This window comes from Thamnophis elegans, chromosome 12 (assembly GCF_009769535.1).
Source record: "Thamnophis elegans isolate rThaEle1 chromosome 12, rThaEle1.pri, whole genome shotgun sequence".
NCBI classification, from domain to species: Eukaryota; Metazoa; Chordata; class Lepidosauria; order Squamata; family Colubridae; genus Thamnophis; species Thamnophis elegans.
The window spans coordinates 2,370,335-2,396,026 of NC_045552.1; the positions used below are offsets into that span (position 1 = coordinate 2,370,335).

General features: G+C 44.6%; 1 protein-coding gene across 1 annotated transcript; it reads left to right on the plus strand.

Moving 5' to 3' along the window:
* The first annotated feature begins 2,265 nt into the window (after positions 1-2,265).
* On the plus strand, positions 2,266-24,008 carry LOC116515831 (galectin-4-like). Its single transcript, XM_032228086.1, has 18 exons — positions 2,266-2,408; positions 3,016-3,051; positions 4,670-4,705; positions 6,040-6,078; positions 7,104-7,172; positions 8,444-8,476; positions 9,991-10,023; positions 12,196-12,284; positions 13,239-13,440; positions 13,844-13,978; positions 16,322-16,351; positions 17,982-18,070; positions 18,371-18,569; positions 19,380-19,514; positions 20,098-20,127; positions 21,463-21,551; positions 22,643-22,805; positions 23,634-24,008. Exons 1-18 carry the CDS (start codon positions 2,391-2,393, stop codon positions 23,778-23,780), a joined length of 1,572 nt encoding a protein of 523 aa, XP_032083977.1. The 5' UTR covers positions 2,266-2,390; the 3' UTR covers positions 23,781-24,008.
* Positions 24,009-25,692: the final 1,684 nt, after the last annotated feature.

The window sequence follows — 25,692 nt, forward strand, 5'->3', positions numbered from 1 at the left end:
TCTTCCTGATAACAATTATGTGGGCGCTTTGGGCATTGATGGGTTTGGATTTTCTGGAAAGACATAACACAGATAAAAGCAGGTTAAGTGCCATGACTAAAACGTTTGTTGTTAGTTGTGAAGTTGTGTCCGACCCATCACGCCCCCATGGACCATGTTCCTCCAGGCCTTCCTGTCCTCTAGCATCCTCTGGAGTCCATTGAAGCTCACGCCTACTGCTTCAGTGACTCCATCCAGCCACCTCATTCTCTGTCGTCCCCTTCTTCTTCTGCCCTCCATCGTTCCCAGCATTAGGCTCTTCTACAGGGAGTCCTAAAACTTGTCATCTCCAAAGTTCAGGTAGTGTCGACTTACAGACACAGTAAAGCTCAAAAGTTTATGTTGTTAAGTGATACATTTGTTAATTGCAAATGTTAATTTACAATCTTTCTTGCCTCAGTTGTTAAGTGAATCACTGCAGTTGATAAGTTAGAAACCATTTGTTAAGTGAATCTGGCTTCCCCATCAGCTTGGCTTGTCAGAACGACAGAGAAGGGGATCGCATAATCCCAGGACACTGCAACCGTCGTAACCAGTTGCCAAGTATCTGAATTTTGATCACATGAACATGGGGATGCTGCAAAGGCCATAACTGAAAAATGGTCGTAAGTCACTTTTTTCAGTGCCGTTGTAACTTTGAACTGTCACTAAATAAACTGTTGTAAGTTGAGGACTAGAAGAACAGGTTTCAGGTCGTTGCATTTCTTTAAAATGTAATACATTTTAAAGAAATGCAACAACCTGAACCCTGTTCTTTTCCTTCTGTTTATGCAGGATTATTTGTTTTTGCCACATCTTTGTGCAATTTTTGTTACTTTCTCCGATTCTGGTTTAGCACTATTTTGGAACTGTTTCTGCTCGGTTGCCTAAGATTACAAGTACAAGTACAATCACATCATGGGACTTGTGGGGCCACTCATTCTTTATCTTTATGTCAGTATTAGATATTTTGTTGCGTAGCTTCCTTGTATTTTATAAAGCCAATCAATTAAGTCAACACACACTCTTTTCCATCAAAAGGACTTTTGCTGCTTTTGGAAGTCTTTCAGAAGGGATTAACTTCTTGTTTGGAAAAGTGAGTTAAGCCCTGATAAAGGATTATAAAAAGACATCTGATGGAAAGAGCATCGTGATTACATAAAGCCATTTGGAGAAGGTTGATGAATCAAAATATCAGGGTTTTGGCACCAGAAACAAAGCACAAATAGGGAGCTCTGAAATGCCTCTCCTTTTAGAAGAAATATTCCTCAAGAGGAGCCTAGATTTGACTCACAGGGAACAGAATGAGGTGGAATGGAGGAATTGGAGAAAGATACATTACCTGTATGAAGTTATAACTTCACAGACAGCAGAGATACAATCTCTGTTTTTTAGCTTCAATTTGAGCATGGATGATGGACTTGTGCATGATGCAATGGAAGCGTAACATTTCCTTGTAAATCAAGTAACAATAGAGTCATTGGGTTTGGGCAATGAGGCCTATAAATTAAGATATTAAAAGGTGGCAGAAAGGCTGGATAAAGTCACTTAGAAGAACAATAAGGACCAGAAGAGCTGAAGATTAACCAAGGAGATGCGTCTCTTTTTAATCTTTGCTTTATTTTTTACGCTTTCTGCACAGCGGGTAAGATTAAATTCTGTGGGTCGCAATAGCTTTTCAGTTGAGGTGCCTGCAGATCAAATGAGCATGCATCTGTTTGTCCCCACTCTTTAATTTACACATTTCTTCATGAAGGGATTGAAATGTAACGCAGAGGGCTTTGAGTACTCCGTCTTTTAATGATCGAGAACTCAACTCCATCAGTGGTTCTGGATTTGGGTTGGCATCCTGTTCTCTGCATTAGCTTCCTCAGTGTTCACATTATCATCAGAGTCAGAGATAACCTTTTGTTAAACCTACTGAGTTGGACCAATATACAATGCTGAAATTTTCTTTGGTTGGAAAGTTATAAGTTAACTGTGCAAGGTATAGGAAGAGTTTAAGATGAATAAAAATAAGGGACAGAGCAAAATTCATAGGTTCATTGGCACCTAAGCTGCATATTATGTGTGGTTTATATTACCTGAAAACATCTAAGGAAGCTTAATGTTTGACATATAATTGACAAGGCTTATTTGTGGTTGGATGAATGTGGAAGAATATTGCAAAGAGAAAGAGGTCTCAGGACTTTATTAATTCAAGTTTGGGGGGTTGGCACACTTTTAGTAAAAAAAAAAGTTTTCTATGTGGAGAAATGCAGTCATTCAGGTGTGTTCTATTTAGTGATGGAACAGTTGGATAAGTCATATATGTTATCATGTGAGGATCAGACTGATGCCCTTCATTTCCTTTGTAGGAAAGCGGCAATGAAATGATGAAAAAAGTTATGGTAAGTAGTTCTTCATTCATCTTGTGCTCTTTCCTTGGGTAATATCAATCCACTCTCTGGGCGGTTCACAATGTCAGCATATTGTCAGCCCTCAACAATCTGGGTCCTCATTTTACCGACCTTGGAAGGATGGAAGGCTGAGTAAATCTTGAGCCCCATCCACATCGAACTCCAGGCTGTGGGCAGAGTTTGCAATCCCACATTCTAATCACTGAGCCACCGGGGGCTCTATCGTTAAACTCTGGATTTTTAATTCCACCTACACTCATAAAATATAAATTCATATATGCTGCCATGAATTTTAGCTCTTTCACTTTTAAATTAAGCTTACTCTTCACTTCCCGGCTTCATTGATCAATTCCACTCCAGAAAAATGCCATAAAGGGAGTCACACTCTACATGGAAAACTGCGCCCCTCTCCCCATTCTGGCATACCCCAAACACCCCCTTTCCTTACAGGTGGGCAGAGGGCTCCCTTGTGGACTGCTGGTGAATGTGAATGGATCTGAAGAAGGAAGGCCTTCATTGTTATCATGTATCATGTATCATATGGCACAGATGAGTCACATATGTTTTCATATGATAAAACATTTTGTTTCCATTGTAGAATACAATTGGGGCAGAAGGTCGAGAAAAAGTAATCGTAAGTAGCTTTATGACCACCATCTCCTCTTTCCTAGTGAAAAACATTATTTGTATTCGATCAAGCAGCCCTTTTAGGGATTCCACACACACACACACACCCTGTCTCAAAGTTTAGCAGCTTTAATACTCATTCTTAAAAAAATATTGCATACTTCCATCTACCTCCACAGTTTGGGGAGTAGGTGGAGTTCTTTTGAGCTCTCAAATAAGGGTTTTAACACTCAGGATGGCTTAAATCTTTTTCAGAAGTGCTCTGAATCTGAACTGATATTCTTGTAGCATTTGGAAGAGGAAATGAGTTGCTATGATGGTATTTCAATAGCTCCTTTTCCTCACAGAACTACCTAGAAAACACAGGGACATTAGGGGCACAAAACATTAGGGACACAAATAGGTGAACACACAAAACTGCATATTTCATATACTGTGTATATTTCAGGAGGAAGAGGCAAAGGGGTAGGAAGAAGGAGGGCTACGTGAAGCAAAGTAAAGAAACAGCATTCTGTCATAGGGATCTCTTTCTTATCTGTATAGGTGTACAGTATAACTAATGCGAATCTAGATTTGAGTACAAAATATGGACAGGTAGAGACATATTCTTGAAATAATGTTGTCTCCCCAAGCGCCATGTCTTTTAAAGCTCTTTTCCAAGCAATCATCTTACATGCTGATGAATAAGGTACAAGCATTACCCCTCGGCTTTCTCAATCCGTAATATGCTTCCACAAATGTGAAAGAACATTGGAAAGAGAAAGAAAAGGGGGGGGGGGGAAGCCCTGAACATTGTTAATTTGTTCTTTAGTCTTACCACTCCCTATTTTTATAAGAAATGTCCATTTCTTAATTGGAGATAATGATCAAATCCAGGTTGTGCCTTGGTATATGCTCTCTCCAACAAGCAACTAAGTCAGAAGATCATTTAAAGGCAATTTATTAGATTACTATGATAAAGATGGGTCTCTATGAAAGTGGAGAGAGAACCTGTTAAAATGGCTTACATTTTCTTTTATAGTTAGCACAACAAAGAAATTTTGGTTTAGAAATAATCAACTGTCCAGTGACATTATTAGAACTAAAACATCCAATATTACGTGAGCCTAGCCATAGAAAAGAGCACTGTACTCTGAATAAAAGTGAAAGAAACATTTGCAAGGGAAAAACCTCAAATGGGTATGGGTAAAATACATTTGCAATGCTTCCCCACCCTGGCCGTGAATACTTGCTTTGTTCATGGAGGCTTGGGAACAGCTGGAAACTAAAATGGTTTATCTACAATGCATTGAGTACTTCTGCCAGTCCTAGTTTTTTTTTTTAAGGGTTTTTTTACGTTCTTTTCAAAAGTTAAGGCTTATGACAAATTATTAGCAATACATTTGAAGAAAGCAAATTGAAAATACACAAGAAAAGTCCCCTGTTAGTTGGCCCAGTGCAACTACAAAATTGCCAGTGCAATTCTACAAAAAGTGCAAATATTACGATTTCCATTTCCCATGGCCCACAGAGGGAAGCAGCAATTCATGTAAATGGTGTCTTAGGATGGTAGCGATGGCAGGGATAGAGAGGTCCTGGGAGGTCTTTGGTTAGAATATAATTTAACTTGCTTCTTTCCTTTGTAGAGTCATTTGAATGCAGATGATTTTCAAAAATTAATGGTAAGTACCGTAGCTGTTTCTCCATATTCTGCCTTTTTTTAAATAACAGACTTCCTGCCTGCAATGAAGCATCTGTGTTATTATAACAACCCTGACCCCAAACTCAAACCTACTTCATTTGGTTGTGTGTGTGTGTGTGTGTGTGTGTGTGTGTGTGTGTGTGCAAGTCCTTTTTTAAGAATGTCCCCAAGGAAGTTTTGCACTGGGGAAGATTGTGCGAGACAATTTCTTTCTCTCCCTATAATTCCTGTTCCTTTCTGGTGTGACTGATCTGCGTGGTTCAAATGTAATTTGGATTAAATGGTTTAAAAAATTATAAGGAAGCCTAAATCTTTGTCCAGGTTACTTAGTCTACACTTTTGAGTGTTGTAGAAATTTCACGCAACCCTCTTAATCTTGGCTACATTTCTGGAATTTGCATAATGTAGTAAATACTAAGGTGACCAAATAGCCTGAATTTCCACAATCCAGTAACCCAACCAAAAATTAAAATTATCGTGTTTAAGAAGTTATGCTAATGCAGTTGCTATGTTACTCCCTCATCCCACTTATGTCTCCAGTGAAGCTCGCCAATCACTGGAGTCAGTCACAACAGTCCTAAATCAGGTCACCCACATGACTGACCTGATTTTAGTGGTGGTTAAGAAACCCTGCTGTCATTAAAGTCTGGTCAATTTTGGCTGAAAATCAGAATGCAGTTTTCAGCAAAACTTGTAAAATGCAGTCACATAATCACACAGGACTACAAACAGCCATAAATGTGGGCCCATTGCCAAGTTCCTGACATGTAGGGACATGACAGCAGGAGAGAGGGGCTCAGCTGTTGGAACTTTGGAACTGAGTAAATACTCTCAGGGAGGTCATTCATAACTTCTCACAGATGCAAAGCAGCCAGTCATAAGTGGAGGACTATAAATATGGACTGTAAAGATTTAATGCTAGGTGGCCAAACAGCTTGAACTCCAAATACCCCTTCCGTTAATGGACTTCTTTTGTCAGGAAGCCATCTTAGCTTTTGAGGTGGATATTCAATACAAGTATTATTCCACAGATTCTCTGGGCAGAGTCTGGTTATGTGAAAGTGGAATATTGAAAAGAGAGTGAAACAAAATGTTTCAGAACACCATTCACCTGTTCTGATAACAAATGCTTGTATCTCATCTGCAGAATGAAGCATTTCTCACATATGATATCAAAGACGGTAGTAACGGCAGAGTATTTCTTTAGTTCAAAGATTTATATAGCTGCTCATCTTATAAAGCAGAATCTAAGTTAGAGAAGTCATCTGTGAGGTCACGTCAGAATGGAAGAAATGCTTTTTGTTTTCTTCGCAGGATTGTTTAGAAAGTGTGTGTGAAATGACTGATTTCAGGGTAAGTAACTCTTCATCCTCTGTTCTTCCCTTATGTAATATTCTCCTTGAATGTGATCATGTCTCCCTATGGGCCATTCTCCCCAAAGGAAAGAAGTCATGGTTGAAATCTTGATAAAGCAGCTTGAGGCACCACTTTACCCTATAAAATGCACTCACCACCTGCACTGCTGTAAAACAGGGTGCCCTAAAACAGGGATAGCCCTTAGGCTTCTACGCCGCTTCACAGTGCTTTACAGCCCCCTCTAAGTGGTTTACAGAGTCAGCATCTTTGTCCCCAACAATCTGGGTCCTTGTGAAAGAAAGGTTGTTGTGATTATCCATTGTTGTTTTTTATAGTCACTGAGCAGGCAGAGCCAAAATATTTCATTTATTTTGACTCTCCTTTTTAAAGCAGCTTCAAATAGCTCCGCACCTTTTAAAACAAGAATGATTCCCAAATTGGAACGATGGTTCCCTTAGGTAGTGAGTAGCCAAGGGAGAAACTTATATTTTGGAACTAACCCCAAGGAAGGCTTTTGGGATGGGGGGGGGGGGGGCTTCTCCAAAACCACTTTTCCCTGCTTGTGATTTTTCTCTCTGCAAAATGGCCAATTCTTGGCTCAAATGGTCTTTCTGCCAGGTGCAATTTTGCTGTTGAGATGCCTTTCCTCATTTCCCTTCCCAGGATTAATTTGATCAGAATTTGTTTTGGAAACACAACTTGACTTTGTTCATCTTGAAAAGGAGTAATGAAGTTTTGGATAGGCTTTCAGGTTTCTGCTAATAAACCCAGCAACTTTATAATGGTTTCCCACAAATCCCTGCCATGGCTTTCCTTGACTTTGCCTACCTCAAATAATTGATATAGCATTACGTTCCTACTCTGGTGTTGTGAGGCCATTCACATCAATATCCTCCGTGGCCCTCAAGGGCTCACCAGTTTATTTTAGTGGACTGCAGTGGCCCAGGCAATATTCACCCATACGATGCCCTGGCACAACTTATGAAAGAATCGGTAATGGTTTTTCTTTTTCTTCCTTATAGTCCATGATGAAAAAGATAACACCTATTATCAAGAAAGTTAGTGGTGCCAAAGTAGCGTCTAAACTGATGGTAAGTAGATACATACTTAACTTTGTCTCATTTCTTTTATGTTGTCAGTGCTGATTTTCTTTTGCTAGTAGCCCTCTTGAGACTAAATACCCCCCTCCAAAGGATTTACAGACATTTCAGGAACAATTCCAGCATGAAACTCTTGGGAATATTTAAAGGAGAGCATCAGGATGACTATTAGCAGAATTTGAGAGATCATCAGGTCTTAGAAGAAAGACGTAAAAGAAAAGGTCATGAAACTCCATAAATATTTATATTTTTCCTGAAGGTATCTGCCCATCCCACCTGATTGGATAAAGTAGATATGCTTTAAAGTCTCTTCCCATAAAGGTTGCCATCTAGGGCAGTGCTTTTCACATGAGTGAACTTCAACTCCCAGAATCCCCCAGCTTGTATGATGACTATGGGATTCTTGGTGTTGAAGATCACACTTTCCTAAAGTTGCCAGGTTTGAGAAACATTGATGTAATGGGACCCAGAATTCCATTTCCATAATAGCCCCCATCCACTGGATCACTTTTCCTTCTGGGATCCAGCAGGTTTCCTGGAATCTACTTTTTTAACCCTCCGGAAGGCTGTGAAGTGCTTGTGGGAGAAAGTGGTGGCAAGGTCTGGGTTGAAGAATGGTGGTGGCACCAGATTTTTCTTGCTTTTCTTGTCTTTACAATGTCTGCTTTAAGTTGGATGGCCATATCAGTTTTTTAAAGCAATTAATTAAGACACACATATTTTTAAAAAGCCAGTTCTTTACAAGAATTGCTTGTTTTTGAAAGAAAAATTCTCCAAAACCTTTTGCTCATGAAAACAAAATAAAACTCTCAAAGAACACTTCATTAATATGTCTCTTTGATCCCAATCGGTCTGTGTTCTGATAAGAAAGCCATCTTTCCAACTGTGGAGTGAAATACAAATGCAATTATCACTATAAATATACGATATGGATATATAATATTGAAGATGGCAACGACAGCATAGTGAGAGAAAACGTGTATTTTACATTATTGGGTTATTACAAAGCAGCCATTTCCTTGGATCTCTGCACTTGTTAAGTGTTGTGTCTGTTTGTTGATGTTGCCTATTCCTTTCCGTTGGAATGGCTTTATCTACTCTGCTCATACCATCCCATTGGCATGAATACCCTCTGTGGTATTCATGGACCCGTTCTTGATTTGAACAAACTACTAGCCCAGCCTGATGCTCACAAAATCCTAACAGGATACTCTGTTCTATTCTATCATGATTTTAAAGATATCCTTTCCTTTTCACTTCAGAGTATGTATATCGGTGATGGAAATGAAAAAGAGGTAAGTAGTTGGAAACAGAAAACATGAAAGGGCATCTGAGAGTGATTCTTGCCTCGTTCATCCAGGGGTCACAGAGAAGGGAAAAATCTAGTCAGCATTCAGGTTCTTGGTGTAGCAAAACTGTGCACCTCACTTTTTAACACCATGTCCATGACTGAATCATGGATCCCGTTGATTCGGGATGCATGCGACTCTACAGCGAAGGGATTGGCGATGCCGTACCGACGCTAAAGACTTAAGTCAAGTAAGTCAACACCATGTCGTTTGCCCTGTGAATATCACCTGTGGATCTCGAGTCTCATAATTCCTTCTTCATTTCCTTCAAGGGAATTCCACTATTTCCATAGCATGTTTAGATGAAGACACACATTACGATGAGCAGGGTGGGGTTGGACTAGAAGATCTCCACGGTCCCTTCCAACCCTCTTTTTCTATGTTCTGTGTTCAGAATGGCCTAGGTCCCTTTTGGATCTTTTTCTAACGAGCAAAAATCTGAAATTCGAGCTGAAATTTTATTAGAAATTAGAAGAGGACACGGGAATCTTCTTTCGGGTTTCAGAGTCCGGTTGCTTCCTATACAGTAGCTGCACAGGGAATCCTAGAAAGGAGATCTTGATGGATAGAGACATCTGTATCAACCATGTCTCTCTTTTCCTTTTGTAACTTACTTTGGAGTAAAAGGAGATGGGGGTGCAGGAGGCCTAGAAGAGAGAGGGCCCCAAAATATCTTCCCATTAGATATACCTTTGCACCGAATGGATTTCGGATGTAATAGATTCTCTCGCTTTTTATTTAACATGGAAATTTTGTGAAACCCCAAAACCCCTTTTTAAAGGAAATTTTCAACTCATCTGAAATATTTAACAAAGTAGAAGTCTACTTTAATAACCTGGTCTACTATTTTGTGTTACAAAGCACATGCAACAGACTTATTCTGGCTATTAATCTAACCCTCTTTCCGCAAATTCCCTAACGTATGAAATGGTAAGCAGATCAATTAGCTCACATTCACACCACATAGTAATCCATATAACAATTTAAAGAAACCTCAAGATGAAATATATCCAGGCTTGAAATTGTTGTGTCACGGTTGATGGTAGGCTTTCCTTCTCTTGGTTGTATATCTAAGCTGAACTCAAATTCACATGTGAAATGCGATCATGTTGTGCAAGGTTCCTGAAAGAGCTTTAACTCCAGAGCTAGGTCTGTTAAAGGCCCTCTGTTCTCAGCAACAAACTTCATGCATCAAGGCATGCAAGCATTTTTCTCTGTGCACATTATGGATGGGTGAATTTGGAAGGACGTTGAAAAGAAAGTCTCTCCCAACAGTTAATACTAATGTGTCTGTTCTAGCAAATACCACTGTGTGTTGTGTGAAAGAATGCATGTTTTTTTTAATCTGGAGAATGAAGATATTCATGTATTTGATGCTGAAGATGGTGGTAATGGCACAGTTTGAGAAGTCATAAGTATAACCACATCAGAGTAGAATGTTACCTTTGGTTTCCCTTTAGAGCTCGAACAAGGGTGCTATGGATGCAGTGATGGTAAGCAGCTTTTGTTTATTTTCTGCCATTGCTTTCTTTCCGATTCTTCTTGTCAGCTTCTGCTTTGCTGTCGCTTCAGCTGCCATGAAACGGGGAGGGAGGGCATGGTATTTGGGAGGGGTTACTCATTGTGCTGGAGGAAAGTTCTGGAGTTCACCGACTGTTCGGACTGCGCATGCGTGGGTGTTTCCCGCCTGGACTAACGGCACCGACATTCCATCTTCGTGATGCCTTTTGAAGTTATCTCACACCTGACACTTGGAAGACTTATGATTGGGCTGGGGCTGTGATGCCAAGGGGTGGGGAATGGGCTATTCTATATATCAACTGCTTTCGTGCCTAATTAACCAGACTTCGCTATGCATTGACTTTAACCATTTTTAATTAGTAAAAGTACATTTGATTTCTACGCATGGAGTCTCATGGTCTTTCTTTCCTAATTAATAAATGGAGAGGATCTGACACTTCTTCTGTCCGAATTAGCAATCTGCTTCATTCTTCTACCTAAACCAAAAACATCTTCAGACTCCCCCGTCCCCAGCATAATCACAACAGAAAGACCCCCAAATTTTTGGCCTGCTTTTACCTTTTTTCCCCAATTGATCCCTTAAAAATTGGGCCAGATCTCCCATACCTGTTTGGCGCTTGATTCTCTCTCTCTCTCTCCCCCCCCCACTTTAAACCAATTCTCCCCTCCCAAAGTGCACAGTTGCAGCAGCCACCCGACCCATCCACAGATGAAACACAATTCTCCCACAAAAGCTCCAGAAATGCAGAGAAAAATACAGATGCTGAAGTCGGGAGGAGTAGGGATGGGGATCTACGGGGGGTGGGTGGGTGAGTGCTAATATAGTTTTAATAAGAAGAAGAATGCACTTGTATACGGTTGTTCTTTCTTTTTTTCTTTTCTTTCTTTATATTTTTTTCCTTGGTTTATTTTATTTTTTATTTTTTATCATATTATAGTTCAATATTAATAAATAAGAGTTGAATAAAGGAACACACCAAGGGGAGAGGTAGAGGGAAAGAAGAGGGAGGAGTAAGGAAGGAGTAAGGGGAATGTAAGGAGGGCGTAAGGGGAATGCTAGGAGGAAGGGGAGAAAGGAAGGTTTGAGGGGAAAGGGAAGTAGGGAAGGGGAGTGTTAGAGGGAGGAAAGGAAAGTTGGAGGGGGAAGATGGGGTGTATGGAGGATGGAAGTGTCAGGTGGGGTTGTGAATGATGATGAGTTGTGTTTTCTTTTTTATTTTATTTTATTTCTTTTCTTATAGCAAATATCCAGTATATAAGTGACTGTAAAATGGAATGTGAAAATGAATAAAATATATATTTTAAGAAAAAAGAAAAATACAGATGCTCTCTTGGCCCCACCAGCCTGACCCAGTTGGCACTTGCAATGTTTCTCTTTTCCTTCGGGGTGGGGGGTGGGGGGGTTAGGTTTAGGTTTAGGTAGCTTATTTATATGCCGCCCTTTTCCCTGGGGGGACTCAGGGCGGCTCACAGTTCAGAAGGAAGGGAGGACAAACAGATTAAACACATAAGACAGTACATCGTTAAAAGCACAACATTCATACAATTCGGGTGGGGTTGAAATCTTTAGCCCCAGGCCTGTCGGGATAGCCAGGTTTTGAGGGCTGTGCGGAAGGTCTGGAGGGTGGTGAGGGTTCGAATCTCCACGGGGAGTTCGTTCCAGAGGGTCGGAGCTGCCACCGAGAAGGCTCTCCTCCGCGTGGTTGCCAGTCGACATTGACCGGCTGATGGAACTCGGAGGAGGCCTAATCGGTGACATCTAATAGGTCGTGTGGAGGTAATTGGCAGTAGGCGGTCTCTCAAGTACCCAGATCCACTACCATGGGGGTGTCCTCCAGTGCAGGGAGAGATCTGATAAGAGGCTGAATCCAGCCAGTCTTGCTCAATCCACTGATCACCCATAGAGTTAAAGCAGCACTGGTCCATGGCTGTACTTCTGGTGCTCCCTCCAAGGCTTCGTTCCCCTGCCACGTTGGGGGGATTAATCCTTAGCAGAGGCCCTCCCAGGAGGTCTTTATTTGACCCAGGAGCCATATAGAAAGGCATATAGAAAGGCACAAGGCACAGGTTGTGATTGGCTGGTTTGGAAGTCAAAGTTGTGTTTGTAAAGTCACTGGTTTGGTTCATCATTTTCTCTCTTCCAGACTCTCCCTTACTATCACCCTGTCCCTGATGGACTCCGTCCTGGGATGGCTGTATATGTTCAAGGCGCAGTGCCCGAAGACAGCAAAGGGTAAAGTTCCTTTGTGGGCTCACAGGAAGGACAAGATGTTACCTTATTCAAAATAATAATAATAATAAGACTATTGCTTAGATTTAGATTTAGATTTAGAAGGTTTATTTATATGCCGCCCTTTTCCCTGGGGGGACTCAGGGCGGCTCACAATCCAAAAGGAAAGGGGGGAAAACAGACTTTGTACATATAAGACAATACATAATTAAAACACAACATTCATACCATTCGGGCGGGTTACAATCTTAGCCCCAGGCCTGACGGGATAGCCAGATTCTGAGGGCTGCGTGGAAGGTCTGGAGGGTGGTGAGGGTACGAATCTCCATGGGGAGATCGTTCCATAGGGTCGGAGCTACCACCGAGAAGGCTCTCCTCCGCGTGGTTGCCAGTCGGCATTGACCAGCAGATGGAACTCGGAGGAGGCCTAATCGGTGAGATCTAATAGGTCGTGTGGAGGTAATTGGCAGTAGGCGGTCTCTCAAGTACCCAGATCCACTACCATGGAGGGCTTTATGGGTGACAAGTAGCACCTTGAAGCGTATCCGGAGATTGACAGGTAGCCAGTGCAGCTCGCGGAGGATAGGTGTTATGTGGGTGAAGCGAGGTGCACCCACAATCGCTCGCGCGGCTGCATTCTGGACTAGCTGAAGTCGCCGAATACTCCTCAAGGGCAGCCCCATGTAGAGCACATTGCAGTACTCCAGCCTAGAGGTTGTTAAGGATAGCTTGTATAATCCAAATTCCGCCTTTCTTAATTTTCCTGCTTCTTCCAAACTCTAAGTAAGCTATGCGGGTTAGAAATTTTGAGTTTTCTCTTAAAAGCAAAACAAAATTAACCTACAGATTGTAGCTTCAGAGCAACGGAGAAGCGAGGAGGGGGGAGCAGAACTTTCCTCTGAGATTGCTGTAAACCCTCCCTCCTTCCCCATTTTATTTTTCTCTCCTTTGCTCCAGATTCTCTGTGGACTTCACCGTTGCAAAACTTCAAAGGGCCAATATTGCCTGTCACTTCAACCCTCGCTTCAAGTGGGGGAATAAAGTTGTGTTCAACACGTTTGAGTTTCACAGGTGGAAGAAGGAAGAGATCCGCAAGATGCCCTTCCAGAAGGGCGAGCATTTTGAGGCCATCTTCATTGTCACTGAGATCGGATACCAGGTTGGCACATGCGACAGGAGGCCCCTTTGAGACTGCAGGGACCTCTTGATCCCCTCTCCAGAATTTGCTGTTTGTCTGGAATGACCCATAAATAGATTGTATCTCTAAGCTAATATTTCATCACTGTCGTAATGCACTCGCTAAAGGAGGAGGACCTGTAGCTGAATGGAAAACATTTTGGTCCAGGGGAGAGGGTGGGGGGGGGCAAGATGGTAATCAGTGAAAAGAAAGGCCTCTCCCTTATTACATTTATTTATTTATGACCTTTTTGGCCCCCTTCTGTGGCCACTCTGCTCAGCTTTCAGCTGGGATGTGTTTGTGCCACGAACAAACAGATGTTTCCTGCAAATAAAATGGACGATCTCAAATGGGACTTGATCCCTTCTGCTTGGTCCTCTGACAGATCCTGGTGAATGGGAAGCACTTCTACGTCTTCAGGCACAGAATTCCAGCACAAGGTGTGCGGTTTATTAAGGTTGAGGGAGACCTGGAGCTGCAGTCCGTGAATGTGACGGCAGGACCAATGGTAGAGAACATGGTAAGCGTTTGCTATTGACAAGTCGGCACCTCCTGATCCTTGATCTTTCTTTTGGGGATGGGCTCTGGGTTGGTTCAGTCCCCATTCTGCCACTTTCTTCCCTTCAGTTGCTCTTCTCATGCGCCTTTCTTGACCCCAAAGAATGGCTGCCACTCTGGGTCCTCAACTGTCACGGCTTACACCAATGCCTGCTAACAAAAATAACCATCCAAGTGTGAGACTGGGGTCAGCAACTGCACAGGGAGAAAATTTACTTGAGGCCAAGGTCCTTCTCTCCACCTTGCAGATGTCCATAAAGTAGAGTTTCTCAACCTTGGCAAATGGAGATTCTCAGTCATCTAGGCTGTGGTTGCCCCAAAGGTGCTTTTTTCAGGAGGCAACTGGACTTTTCTGTTTTTCTTTGAAGATGTTTCACTTCTCATCCAAGAAGCTTCTTCAGCTCTGACTGGATGATGGAGAAAGGGAGGATTTCTATTCCTTGCCTTCTTTTAGAGAGCGTTGAGGCCCCTTGGATGTTTATCCATGCCCTCAATCACTCTTTTGAAGACAGCAAATTTTGGACAGGGAGGACCTCTGGTTTGAAAGAGAGGTCAAAGAGGCCATCTAGGTCAAGATTGAAGAGCCCTCTCTCAACAGAGGGGGTGAGGGATACGATATCATTTATCTCCAATCTACAAAACAGTCCTTTCTGCATTTCACAGAGCCGAGGTGGCGCAGTGGTTAAATGCAGCACTGCAGGCTACTTCAGCTGACTGCAGTTCTGCAGCTCGGCTGTTCAAATCTCACCGGCTCAAGGTTGACTCAGCCTTCCATCCTTCCGAGGTGGGTAAAATGAGGACCCGGATTGTTGTTGGGGGCAATATGCTGACTCTGTAAACCGCTTAGAGAGGGCTGAAAGCCCTATGAAGCGGTATATAAGTCTAACTGCTATTGCTATTGCTATTTCCAAGCAAGATCCACCCCCATTTGCACCACTCAGGTGACCCAAAGGACACAAACTTCCAGGTGCCCTTAACAACCTTCTAAAAGGATGCAAATGCCCAGCTGTCTGCAAGGAGTATAAATCCTTCCACTCCCCACCATCCAGTCGGAGCTGAAGAAGCTTCTGGGATAAGAAGCGAAACATCTTCAAACAAAAACAAGAAAGTCCAGTTGCCTTTTCAAAAAAGCACCTTTGGGTCAACCCTTGGGAACTTTTATGTTGTGTAATCTCAAATCCCAGAGTGGCGTAGAAGATGCCCACCCGTCCTTATTACCAGACAGGGACACCAGGGAGAGTGTAGCGACTGAACACGGCAAGTTGCCTCTGCTTCACAAGCTTAGAAGTCTGTTGTGTGCACTTTTTCCAGACTCTGAGACATGGGGTGATCACTTTCTGTGAATAATCCACAAAATAAGTGTGGGCCAAGGCCACTGTGTAATTTTTTTGCTTGGTGCCAATAGCTTTCCATGTTTTTCAAAACTAGGGTGACGATCCCCAATAAATAGCTGAGTTCAGCTGCTTGTCCTGGTGCAGGAATTACACACACACACACACACACACACAGAGTAATCTGTTTCCTCCATTCACACAACAGAGGGATTTGCAACAGGCTAAGCTACCTCTCCAAAACCAACCCAGGTGAAAAGTAACCAATAGCAATAGCAATAGCAGTTAGACTTATATACCGCTCAACCAAGTTGAGCAAATGGTACAGAGGCACCCAGGAATGCTTCAACTGACCTTGGGTGAATGTGTCACACAAACTTTGCTACTTGTCAGCACCTCTCCATTTAATAATTAGGAAAGAAGACCACGAGATTTCATTTGTAGAAAATCAAATGTACTTTTACTAATTAAAAATGGCTAAAGAGCGGTTGCGTAGCAAAGTCTGGTTAATTAGGCGTGAAAGCAGTTGATATATAGAATAGCCCATTCCACTCCCCCCTGTCATCATAGGCCTAGTCCAATCATAAGTCCTTCAAGTGTCAGGTGTGAGATAACTTCAAAAGACATCACGAAGATGGAATGTCGGTGCCGTTAACCCAGGCGGGAAACATCCACGCATGCGTAGGACGTCCATCCAAAGATCTCCAGAATCTTCCTCCAGCACAATAAGTAACCCCACCCAAATAATATGCCCTCCCTCCCCGTTTCAATGGCAGCTGAAGCAACAGCAAAGCAGAAGCTGACACTCTGCCACAGCAGTCTTCTTGTCTTTAAGGAGACATATGGGCCACCACTGAATCTTCCTGTAAATACTCAAAAGGAGGGGGGGAAAGGGGGGGGACATCCAGGGCTAGAGATTTGGGGAGGAAAAACATGGGGTTGTTAACAGCCTGTTTGGATTTCTCTCCCACCAGACAAGGACCTTTCCTGGAATCTACCACTTAGTAAGTACCAAGAGACTCGCTAACCTGCTAGCCTGTCTCTTCTTAAAACTGATAACTTCAGCTGACAGCGACGGTGTCTCTTAGCCGGTATTTTATTCCCCGGGATCAGGCCTGTAGCACAGTCGCAGGAAGGGCTGCTGCTGCTTCCTTCAAATATATATATATATATATCTGTTAAATCCGCTTGCTGTGTAGTTTGCAATTGGCTTCCCTTCAGCTGACCACCAGCAGGAGCGAAGGTTTCTGGGTGTGGTGATGAAGGCAAGCCAAGTTCCCAATCTACAAGGGGATTGTGAAGTTGAGGTGGCTCATGACATAAAGCTGACTTTCGACCACCATTTGACGGCTGTGACCAGGGGGGCATTTGCCCAGGTTCGCCTGGTGCGCCAGTTGCGACCCTACCTGAACCGGGAGGCCCTCACAACAGTCACTCGGGCCCTTGTGACCTCTAGGCTGGAGTACTGCAATGTGCTCTACATGGGGCTGCCCTTGAAGAGCATCCGGCGACTTCAGCTAGTCCAGAATGCAGCCGCACGAGTGATTGTGGGTGCGCCTCGGTTCGCCCACATAACACCCATCCTCCGCGAGCTGCGCTGGCTACCTGTCGATCTCCGGATACGCTTCAAGGTGCTACTTGCCACCCATAAAGCCCTACATGGTAGTGGATCTGCGTACTTGAGAGACCGCCTTCTGCCAATTACCTCCCTGCGTCCCATCAGATTGCATAGATTAGGCCTCCTCCGAGTTCCATCTGCCAGTCAGTGCCGATTGGCAACTACACGGAGGAGAGCCTTTTCAGTAGCAGCTCCGACCCTGTGGAACGATCTCCCCGTGGAGATTCGTACCCTCACCACCGTCCAGACCTTCTGCACAGCCCTTAAGACCTGGCTATCCCATCAGGCCTGGGGATAAAGATAATTTGTCCCCACCCGAATGATGAATGAATGTTGCTTACTATTTTACTTCTATGTATTGTTTGTGTCTATTGTCTGTACCCTCCCCTCCTTATTTTATGTAAGCCGCCCTGAGTCCCCTCAGGGAAAAGGGCGGCCTATAAATACTAATAAAATCCTAAAAATCCTAAAATAAAGGCTTACGCTTTTTGTCAGAGCGGATTTATTGGAAGTAATGAAAATATTGGCCACTTGTTTGCCAAAATAAATTGGCCAGCCTTTTTGACACCATTCCTCCCTCCCAGTGTGCATAGTTCCAGCAAAAATCCCACCCACCCGCTGATGAACCATGGTTCTCCCTATAGAAGCCCCAGAAATGCAGAGAAAAAGGCCAACTCTTGGTCCCTCATACTTGCAAAGTTCCTCCTGTCCTTAGGGGTTCCTCCAGTGCAGGGAGAGAGCTGATAAGAGGCTGGCACCCAGCCAGTCTTACTCAGTCCCCTGATCAACCCACGGACTTGAAGCAGAACCACTTCCTCCACACCCTCCCTTCCCCTGCCATGTTGGGGGATTAATCCTTAGCAGAGGCCCCCCCCCCGGAGGTCTTCCTTTGACTCAGGAGCCACATGGAGGGGCCGAAAGAAGGCAGGAGTTGTGGTTGGCTGGTTGGTTCAGAAGTCAGGGTTGTGTTTTGCAGTTAAGTCGTTGGTTTGGTTCATTATTTTCGTGTCTTCCAGGCTCTCCCTCATGAACAAACTGTCCTTGGTGGACTCTATCCTGGGATGTCTGTATATGTGAATGGCACAGTGCCCGAAGACAGCCACAGGTAATGTTCCTTTGGAGACCCACAGGAAGAGCAAAACGCTACCTTACTCACAATAATAGTCATAGAATTATGATGTTGTTAATGATATAAGTATAATCCAAATTCTATGCCAAGATTAAAGCATTTCTTAATTCTTCGGCTAGTTCTACTTCCTGCTTCTTTCAAGTCCTGAGGGTTAGGAACCTGATTCTTCCCTTCAAGCCACAAACCGGAGCAAAGGAGAAGGAAGGGGCAGAACTCTGCTCTGAAATGCCTGTACTCGTTTAATTTCCCTCTTCTTTCTTCCTCTCTTTCCTCTAGCTTCGGAGTGGACTTTGCCTGTTGCCAGCATCGGGGGGCTGACGTTCCCCTCCACTTCAACCCTCGCTTTTTTCAGGAGGATCTTGTGCTCAACACGTTTCAATCTGACAAGTGGGGAAAGGAAGAGAAACACCAGAATCCCTTCCAGAAGGGCGAGCCTTTTGAGATCATCTTCACTGTCACCGAGACCGAATACCAGGTTAGCACACTTGACAGAGGCTAACCTTTGGGACTGCAGAGGCCCCTTCATCCCCCCCCCCCCCCCCCCCCCCCGTCCAAATCCACCATTTGTTTGGAATGTCCCACAAATGTATTTGTATTGCAAGGTTAATATTTCATCATAATGCAAGAATGACCTGTAACTGAAAAGAAAATATTTTGGTTCAGGGGGCAAAAATGATGCAATCAAAAGCCTTTCTCTTTTTATATGTACTTATTTTTTTACACTTTTGAGTCCCTTTCTGACCACCCGGCTCTGCTTTGGAGTTTGCTTTGCATTCCTGGCAAGAATAAACATTTTTGTCAGCTTCTGCTTTGCTGTTGCTTCAGCTGCCATGAAACGGGGAGGGAGGGCTTGGTAATTGGGTGGGGTATTTGATGTGCTGGAGGAATGTTCTGGAGTTCACTAGATGGTCAGACTACGCATGCGTGGGTGTTTCCCGCCTGGACTAACGGCACCGACATTCCATCTTCGTGATGCCTTTTGAAGTTATCTCACACCTGACACTTGAAAGACTTATGATTGGACTGGGCTTATGATGCCAGGGGGTGTGGAATGGGCTATTCTATATATCAACTGCTTTCGCGCCTAATTAACCAGACTTTGCTATGCAACCACTCTCTAGCCATATGTAATTAGTAAAAGTACTTTGATTTCCTACACATGGAATCTTTGGGTCTTTCTTTCCTAATTATGTTATGGAGAGATGCTGACAATTTTTTCCCCACCTGCAAGGACATTGGATGATCCCAAATGAGACATGATTCCTGCTGCTTTTCCCTCCGACAGATCCAGGTGAACGGGAACCCCTTCTGCAACTACAGCCACAGATTTCCACCACAAAGTGTGCAGCTCATTAGGGTTGTTGGAGACCTGGATCTGCAGTCCCTGAATGTGACGGCAGGGCCAAAGATGGAAAACAGAGTGAGTGTTTGCTATGGACAAGCCAGCACCTCCTGACCTCGATCTGTTTGGGAGAATGGATTCTGGGTTGGTTCAATCCCCATGCGGCCAGTTCCTCTTCCTCCCCTCCAGCTGCTCTTCTCATACATCTTTCTTGACCCCTAAGAATGGCTGCCCCACAGGGCCCTCCGTTGTCTCAGCTGGATACAAATCTGCATGCTAGCAAAAATAACCATCCTAGGATGAGACCAGGGCCAGCCACTGAACTGGGAGCCCATCTCCCTCAGGCCAAGGTCCTGCTCCCCCCTTTGCAGATGCCCATGAAGCTGCGTTTCTCAACCTGGCCTGAACTTCCATGACGGTTTAGAAGACAACTGCCCGTCCTTATTAACAAACACCAGCGGCCAAGAAGTGGGCAATGTTGTTTTCCTACCCTTTCTAATATTATGATGAACCCTGGATATGGGGCCACCACAAAATCTTCCTGTAAATACTCAAAAGGGGGAAAAAAGGGGGGGGCAGGGGGCAAGGACCTCCAGAGCTAGCGATTTTTAGAGGAAAACGTGGGGTTGCTAATAGTCTGTTTGGGTTTCTCTCCCACCAGATAATGACGTTCCCTGCGATCTACAACCCAGTGAGTATCCACCATGTCTCTCCTTACTTGCCCCAAATTTGCGGTATGGGACAGAAACCAGGAGGTGGGAAGTCCGTCTGTGTGCATTCAAGTGGAATTCAAGGAGCCTAGTTTTTCCTAGTGTTTGGCTTTGATCATGCTTATGGTGAACAACAAGGACTAGAAACTGGAAATTTACTAAGTAATCTTCCAAATGCTTCACCAAGCCTCATGGTATTGGACCTGGGTACTTGAGAGACCGCCTGCTGCCAATCACCTCCACTAGACCGATTAGATCCCACAGATTAGGCCTCCTCCGAATTCCATCTGCCGGCCAGTGCCGACAGGCGACTACCTGGAGGAGAGCCTTCTCTGTGGCTGCTCCGACCCTCTGGAACGAACTCCCCGTGGAGATTCGAACCCTCACCACCCTCCAGGCCTTCCGCGTAGCCCTTAAAACCTGGCTGTTCCCACAGGCCTGGGGCTAAAGAGCTGTTGCCGCCGTCTCGAATGGTATGGTTGTTGTGTGCTTTTAAATTATGTATTGTTATGTTTCGTCTTTTGTTTTCTGTCTGTACCCCCCTTCCCTGATTTGAGTTGTGAGCCGCCCTGAGTCCCCTTCGGGGGAAAGGGCGGCATATAAATATAATCAAATCAAATCAAATCAGATGGAAGGAAGAAAAAGGAACAACGAATGAGCTATTTTAAGGGAAAATTAGCTTAAAGGGAGGATTGATAATGGTCCCTTTCCCTCATGTCAAAGGCTACCAGTTCTCCGCCACTCAGAAAATCTCCAGTTGCACAAGAGAAATTATTGGGATGGAAGAAGGCTGTTGGGTCAACGTGGGGCAGAGTAGAAAGAAAGACCTATATGTTGCACCAGGAAACCAGCTGGTAGAACCAAGGTTGATGATTTCATCTGTAAACTCAGTCTTCTGTGATGCAGGGTCTTTCACAGCCTGTGATTCAAAAAGTCAACACAACAGCGCCACCAGCAACATCACCAGCCCACCTGTTTTCTGTGTTCATTGCACATGGGACAATATCCTGGGCTTTGTTTTGTTCCATCCAGGCTTCCACCTTGAATATTTTGACCACCCACTGCAGGCAGCTTTACTGAGCAAACAAACCCCTTGAACGCAGCCAATGGCTGAGTTGCCTGGTTAAAGGAAGAGATGCTTGTAACCACCTGGCACAAGATCCTGCAAGCTGGCTCCCACCCATGTGGTGGGCCTCCCCTTTGGCACCCCAAGACCTAGTGGACTGCAACTTCCTTGACCTTTAACTAGCAGGGACGAGAGCCACAGGGTTGGATTGGAGAGTGTTAAGTGTAACCTGTATTCTTGCCTATTTTAGCCGGTGCCCTACACAGGCGACATCCCTGGAGATCTGGGGGCTGAGAGGACCATCACAGTGCGAGGCTCTATTCCAAAGAACGGCAAAAGGTCTCAAAACTCATTTTTCTGACATGCGTTTGGGGATTCAGGCAGAGGAATGGAATCGTAACCATTGTGCATAGTTGCCTTTCTGCAGGCAGAGCCACAGGTCCCACCCTGCTGGCATCTCCCTGGGATCACACATTTCAGCCCAACTTGCCACCTTGCCCAAGAGTTAGACACTGGGACTCTGGTTGACACAGCAAAACACCAATGTTAGAACCCCTCGTAGTCCTTTCCCGGTTCATCTCCTTTCTCCGACTCTCCTGTCTCTACACATCCACAGATTTGACCCAGAGGACAAGGAGATTAAGGGGAGTAGAAGCACAATTCTGCACAGTATAAACACAGTCTGTGGAACTCAGTGCCACAAGAAGAAGCAAGGGCTGTTAGCTTAAGGCAGGGTCCCCCAAAGTGTGGGAATCAGAAATTTGATAAAAGGTTTGGCAAGGAAAGAGTTTGGGGAATTCTGGCTTAGGAGGTGGATTTGAAGAAAGATTTGGAGCCAAATTGTCATATAGCAGCGATCAGCTGTTCTTCATCAGAAGAATGCTAGTCACTGCTAGACGGCTGCTGAATATATATATTTATTTTAGCAATATCAATAGCATTTAAACTTATACACTACCCTATAGTGATTTACAGCATTCTCTGAGGGGTTTACAATGTCAGCATATTGCCTCCAATAATCTGGGACCTTATTTTACTGACCTTGGAAGGATGGAAGGCTGAGTCAACCCGGAGCAGTCAGACTCTAGGCTGTGGGCAATACTGCATTCTGACCTCACCATCAGGGTTCCTTAATATGTGTTTGTCTAATGTATAACTCACTGAGAGTTGGTTAAACCGTGGCAGGATGTAAATGCAATGAACAAATAAATACCTAAAATGCTAACTGGAACTTACACATTCAGCAGCAGCCCACCAAGAAATAATATTTGGAAAAAGGAACAAGAGTTGTTGTTTTTTGCTTTAGCCTTCATCCATGGAAGGATCTGGCAGGCTGCTGTTGGATTATGGGGCAGGGGGGGGAATCGGATTTCCTGTTATTTACTTCAAAGACCTAGTCTAATATGCCTGCTTTTTTCTCTCTTTCCAAGGTTTGAAATCAATTTTATGGCTGGCCAAGATATTGCTCTGCATGTTGAACTTCGCATGAAACCGTGGAGAGCTGTAGTACGCAATAGTTTTTTGAATGGCGACTGGGAAAATGAGGAACGGAAATTGACCTTTTACCCTTTCCAGCCTGGACAGGACTTTAAGGTGAGTTGGCTTTGATTCCAGCAGGGTCCACAGGGAGGAGGTCAAAAAAGTCAATATCGCTGCCACTGCTACGAAATCAATATATTGGCCATATTTTACCTTATGCGGCAGTGGTGGGTTATGACTGGTACGCCCCGAGATGGGCGTACCGATGCCTGCCGGGAGCACCAGGTACCGTTCTGGTACGGTGCTCTGGAGGGCCCACCGGCCTGCCTGCGCTCCTTACCGGTATTTGAGCGGTTCGGGGCTTACGTGCATGCGCAGGAAGCATATGGCGCCTGTGCAATGCTCTGCTGAGCAGCTGGAACATCGCGGAGGCGTTGCGGAGCATTGCAGGTGGTAAGTATGCACGTGCGTGTTGTGTGCATTTGCGCGCATTCATGTGGTGAACGCCCAGCCCCGTTGCACCGTACTGATTACAATGGGATCCGGAACCCACCACTGTTATGCGGACACCCCTGGATTCCAGCAAAGAGCTTGGCTGGTTGCCAGCAAGAAGTAGGGAAAAAGATCCAGCTGGTGATTTCAAATTACGTAAGACAGACTACTCCATCTTCCATAATTCCCAGCTAGCACAATTTTAAAATCTGAACAGTTGGAAGGCTGGTAGGGGTGTGTGTGCATGCGTGTGTTTGTGTGTTGTGTAGAAAACAGCATGGCAGTTCTGACCCCCCCCCCTTAAAGTCCCCATCCCTTATATATAGGGGGTGCTTTTTGGTTTTGATGCAAGCTATGGATGGTGTGGATTGCGTGCCCCCCTGCGTGGAGGGCCGTAGGTGATCCAGATGTGCTAGTTCAGCCATGTTAACATCCTTCCTCTCTCCCCAGCTCTCAATCCACTGTGACAACCGTGAATTCAAGTTTTATGCCAACGACCAGCCCTTCTTCGACTACACCCATCGCTATGTCCCCATCAAACAAATCCGCACCCTGGAGATCGATGGAGATGTGACCCTTTCTTACATTAAATACTAAGGGGGGAGAGATCAGTAGTAGCATAGACCCCCCCCTCTTCTATCTCTCTTAGTCTGCCAGTAGATTTAGAATTCTGTTGAATTTGAGTGGTCTGCCAGTTTTAATCAATCAATCAGTCAATCAGACACTCAAGAATAATTTAGAATATTAAGCAACATTTTCAATAAAGCATTTGATCAAGGAATGCAGCAGGCTTACTTTTCTGCCTTCCGAATTGGATCTGTAGATGATACAAATATTTTTTTTTTAAGTTGGTGCCCTCCAGATGTGTGGGAACAATCTTTCTCAAACTTGTCAAATTTAAGATGTGTGGGTTTTAACCTGCAGATATCCCCATGTCATACTGGATACTGACCCATCTTATGGCTTGGTATAACTCCCAAATTGCAGGGTGGATGGATTGAGAATGGAACTGTTTCAAAAGGACAAAGGAATCCCCAATTTCCCTAAAGCCTAGGATGCCTATAACTGGATCAGTTAAAGACCAGCAGCTCCATTCACACACCTTGTTTGAACCTTGGTTAGAGTGAACTCAACCCCTATGGCAAATTTACCATCCATTCCCCCAAATGTGGGAATGCAGTAGCCGATTAAATGTGTTGTGTGAACCCAACCCAGGTAGTCTCTGTAGGGAAAGCGTAGTGAAAGGCATCATGTGCCCCCAATTAGAATGGTCTTGCACCCGTTTCCTGCCCCAGAGATGCTTTGGATTGATTGGGGGGAGGTCCTAGAGAGCCCCCAAAATGGCAAGCAGGGAAGGGTTTCCCCCCCATGGCTCTTTCGGGGGATTCGGCCCCATTCACAAACAGTCCTGCCCTCCAGCTCTGCCCTGAAAGGGGCAGAAGGAAGATTAAGAGCTGCTGCCCAGGCAAGTTGGGTCAGAGAGAGAGACCCGAATCCGGCCAGAGTGTGACTCAGACCAGGCTGAAGAGGAAGGCGGGAGGGAGCCCAGCCAGACTTTCATGATCCTGAAGTTGCAACCATCATGAAAGTGGCATTAATGGGCAGACATTGGTGTCCCTGCCTGGTCTGCCTCGCAGAGCTGGCACTACAGCCCCCCCCCCCTTCTTTTTTTTATTTTACAAAAATATATTTTGCCATTTGGGGTTATGGCCAAATCTGCCCAAGGTAAGTCCCTAACAAAAAGAAAGATCTTTGACTCCATTTGGATCAAGCAATGGGCTCTTTTATTAAGGATTAGAGGTTGCATTAAAAGCCAGGCAAAGTCTGAGTATTTCCGCACAAAGTTACAGATTTCCCCCCTGTTCGTGGCCCTCCCCCCTTGACCAGAACACCAGTGTCCAATAGCATCCTGGCTTGCAGTTTTCAGAACCACTTTGATTCTAGGCGGTTTCACATTCTTTCCCAGGCCAGGTATCCTTGGAGCAGTGGAAGGCAGCTGCTTAGCACCTCTGGTTCCTCTCAGGGTTCACCCTTCCCCCCTAACATCTGTCTTCTCTCCACCTGCACAGCTTCCCCGAACAAGCGTAGCGAAGATGGCAGTGCTGACATTTGGTCCCCCTTGACATGGACGTTAGTCCTGGAAAAAAAACAGAGAAACAGGGAAAGAACCATTAGATTGGGTTCATTGGGGTTTACCTGGTTATTCTCTATGGCTTGTATGAAGGAGCTTCGAGGCCTTAACATGCCGAGCGTCCACCTAGATGAGGGGAAAGGCTGTGTCCTTATAAGTGTCCTTCTTTAGTGACAGCCACCCCAGAATTGGCGCTTTATGAAATGTAAGATTTTCACAAAGCCAAATCGCCCTGCAGTTTTTGAATTGTGGCGTTTCTCCAGCACTACAATTTGTTGGCTTTCAGGCACATACAATTTGCCCACCCCACCCCACCCAGGCTAAGTCCTTGTGTACCGTACAGTCTGTTTGGTGGTCCCTGAACCACTTGTCCTCCTT

Bases quoted from the DNA above. Each gene is read 5' to 3' on its own strand.
- LOC116515831 (XM_032228086.1), top strand. The intron at 8,477-9,990 runs GTAAGTAGTTGG...GTTTCCCTTTAG, and splicing joins GTGATGGAAATGAAAAAGAG to AGCTCGAACAAGGGTGCTAT. The intron at 13,979-16,321 runs GTAAGCGTTTGC...CTCTCCCACCAG, and splicing joins GACCAATGGTAGAGAACATG to ACAAGGACCTTTCCTGGAAT.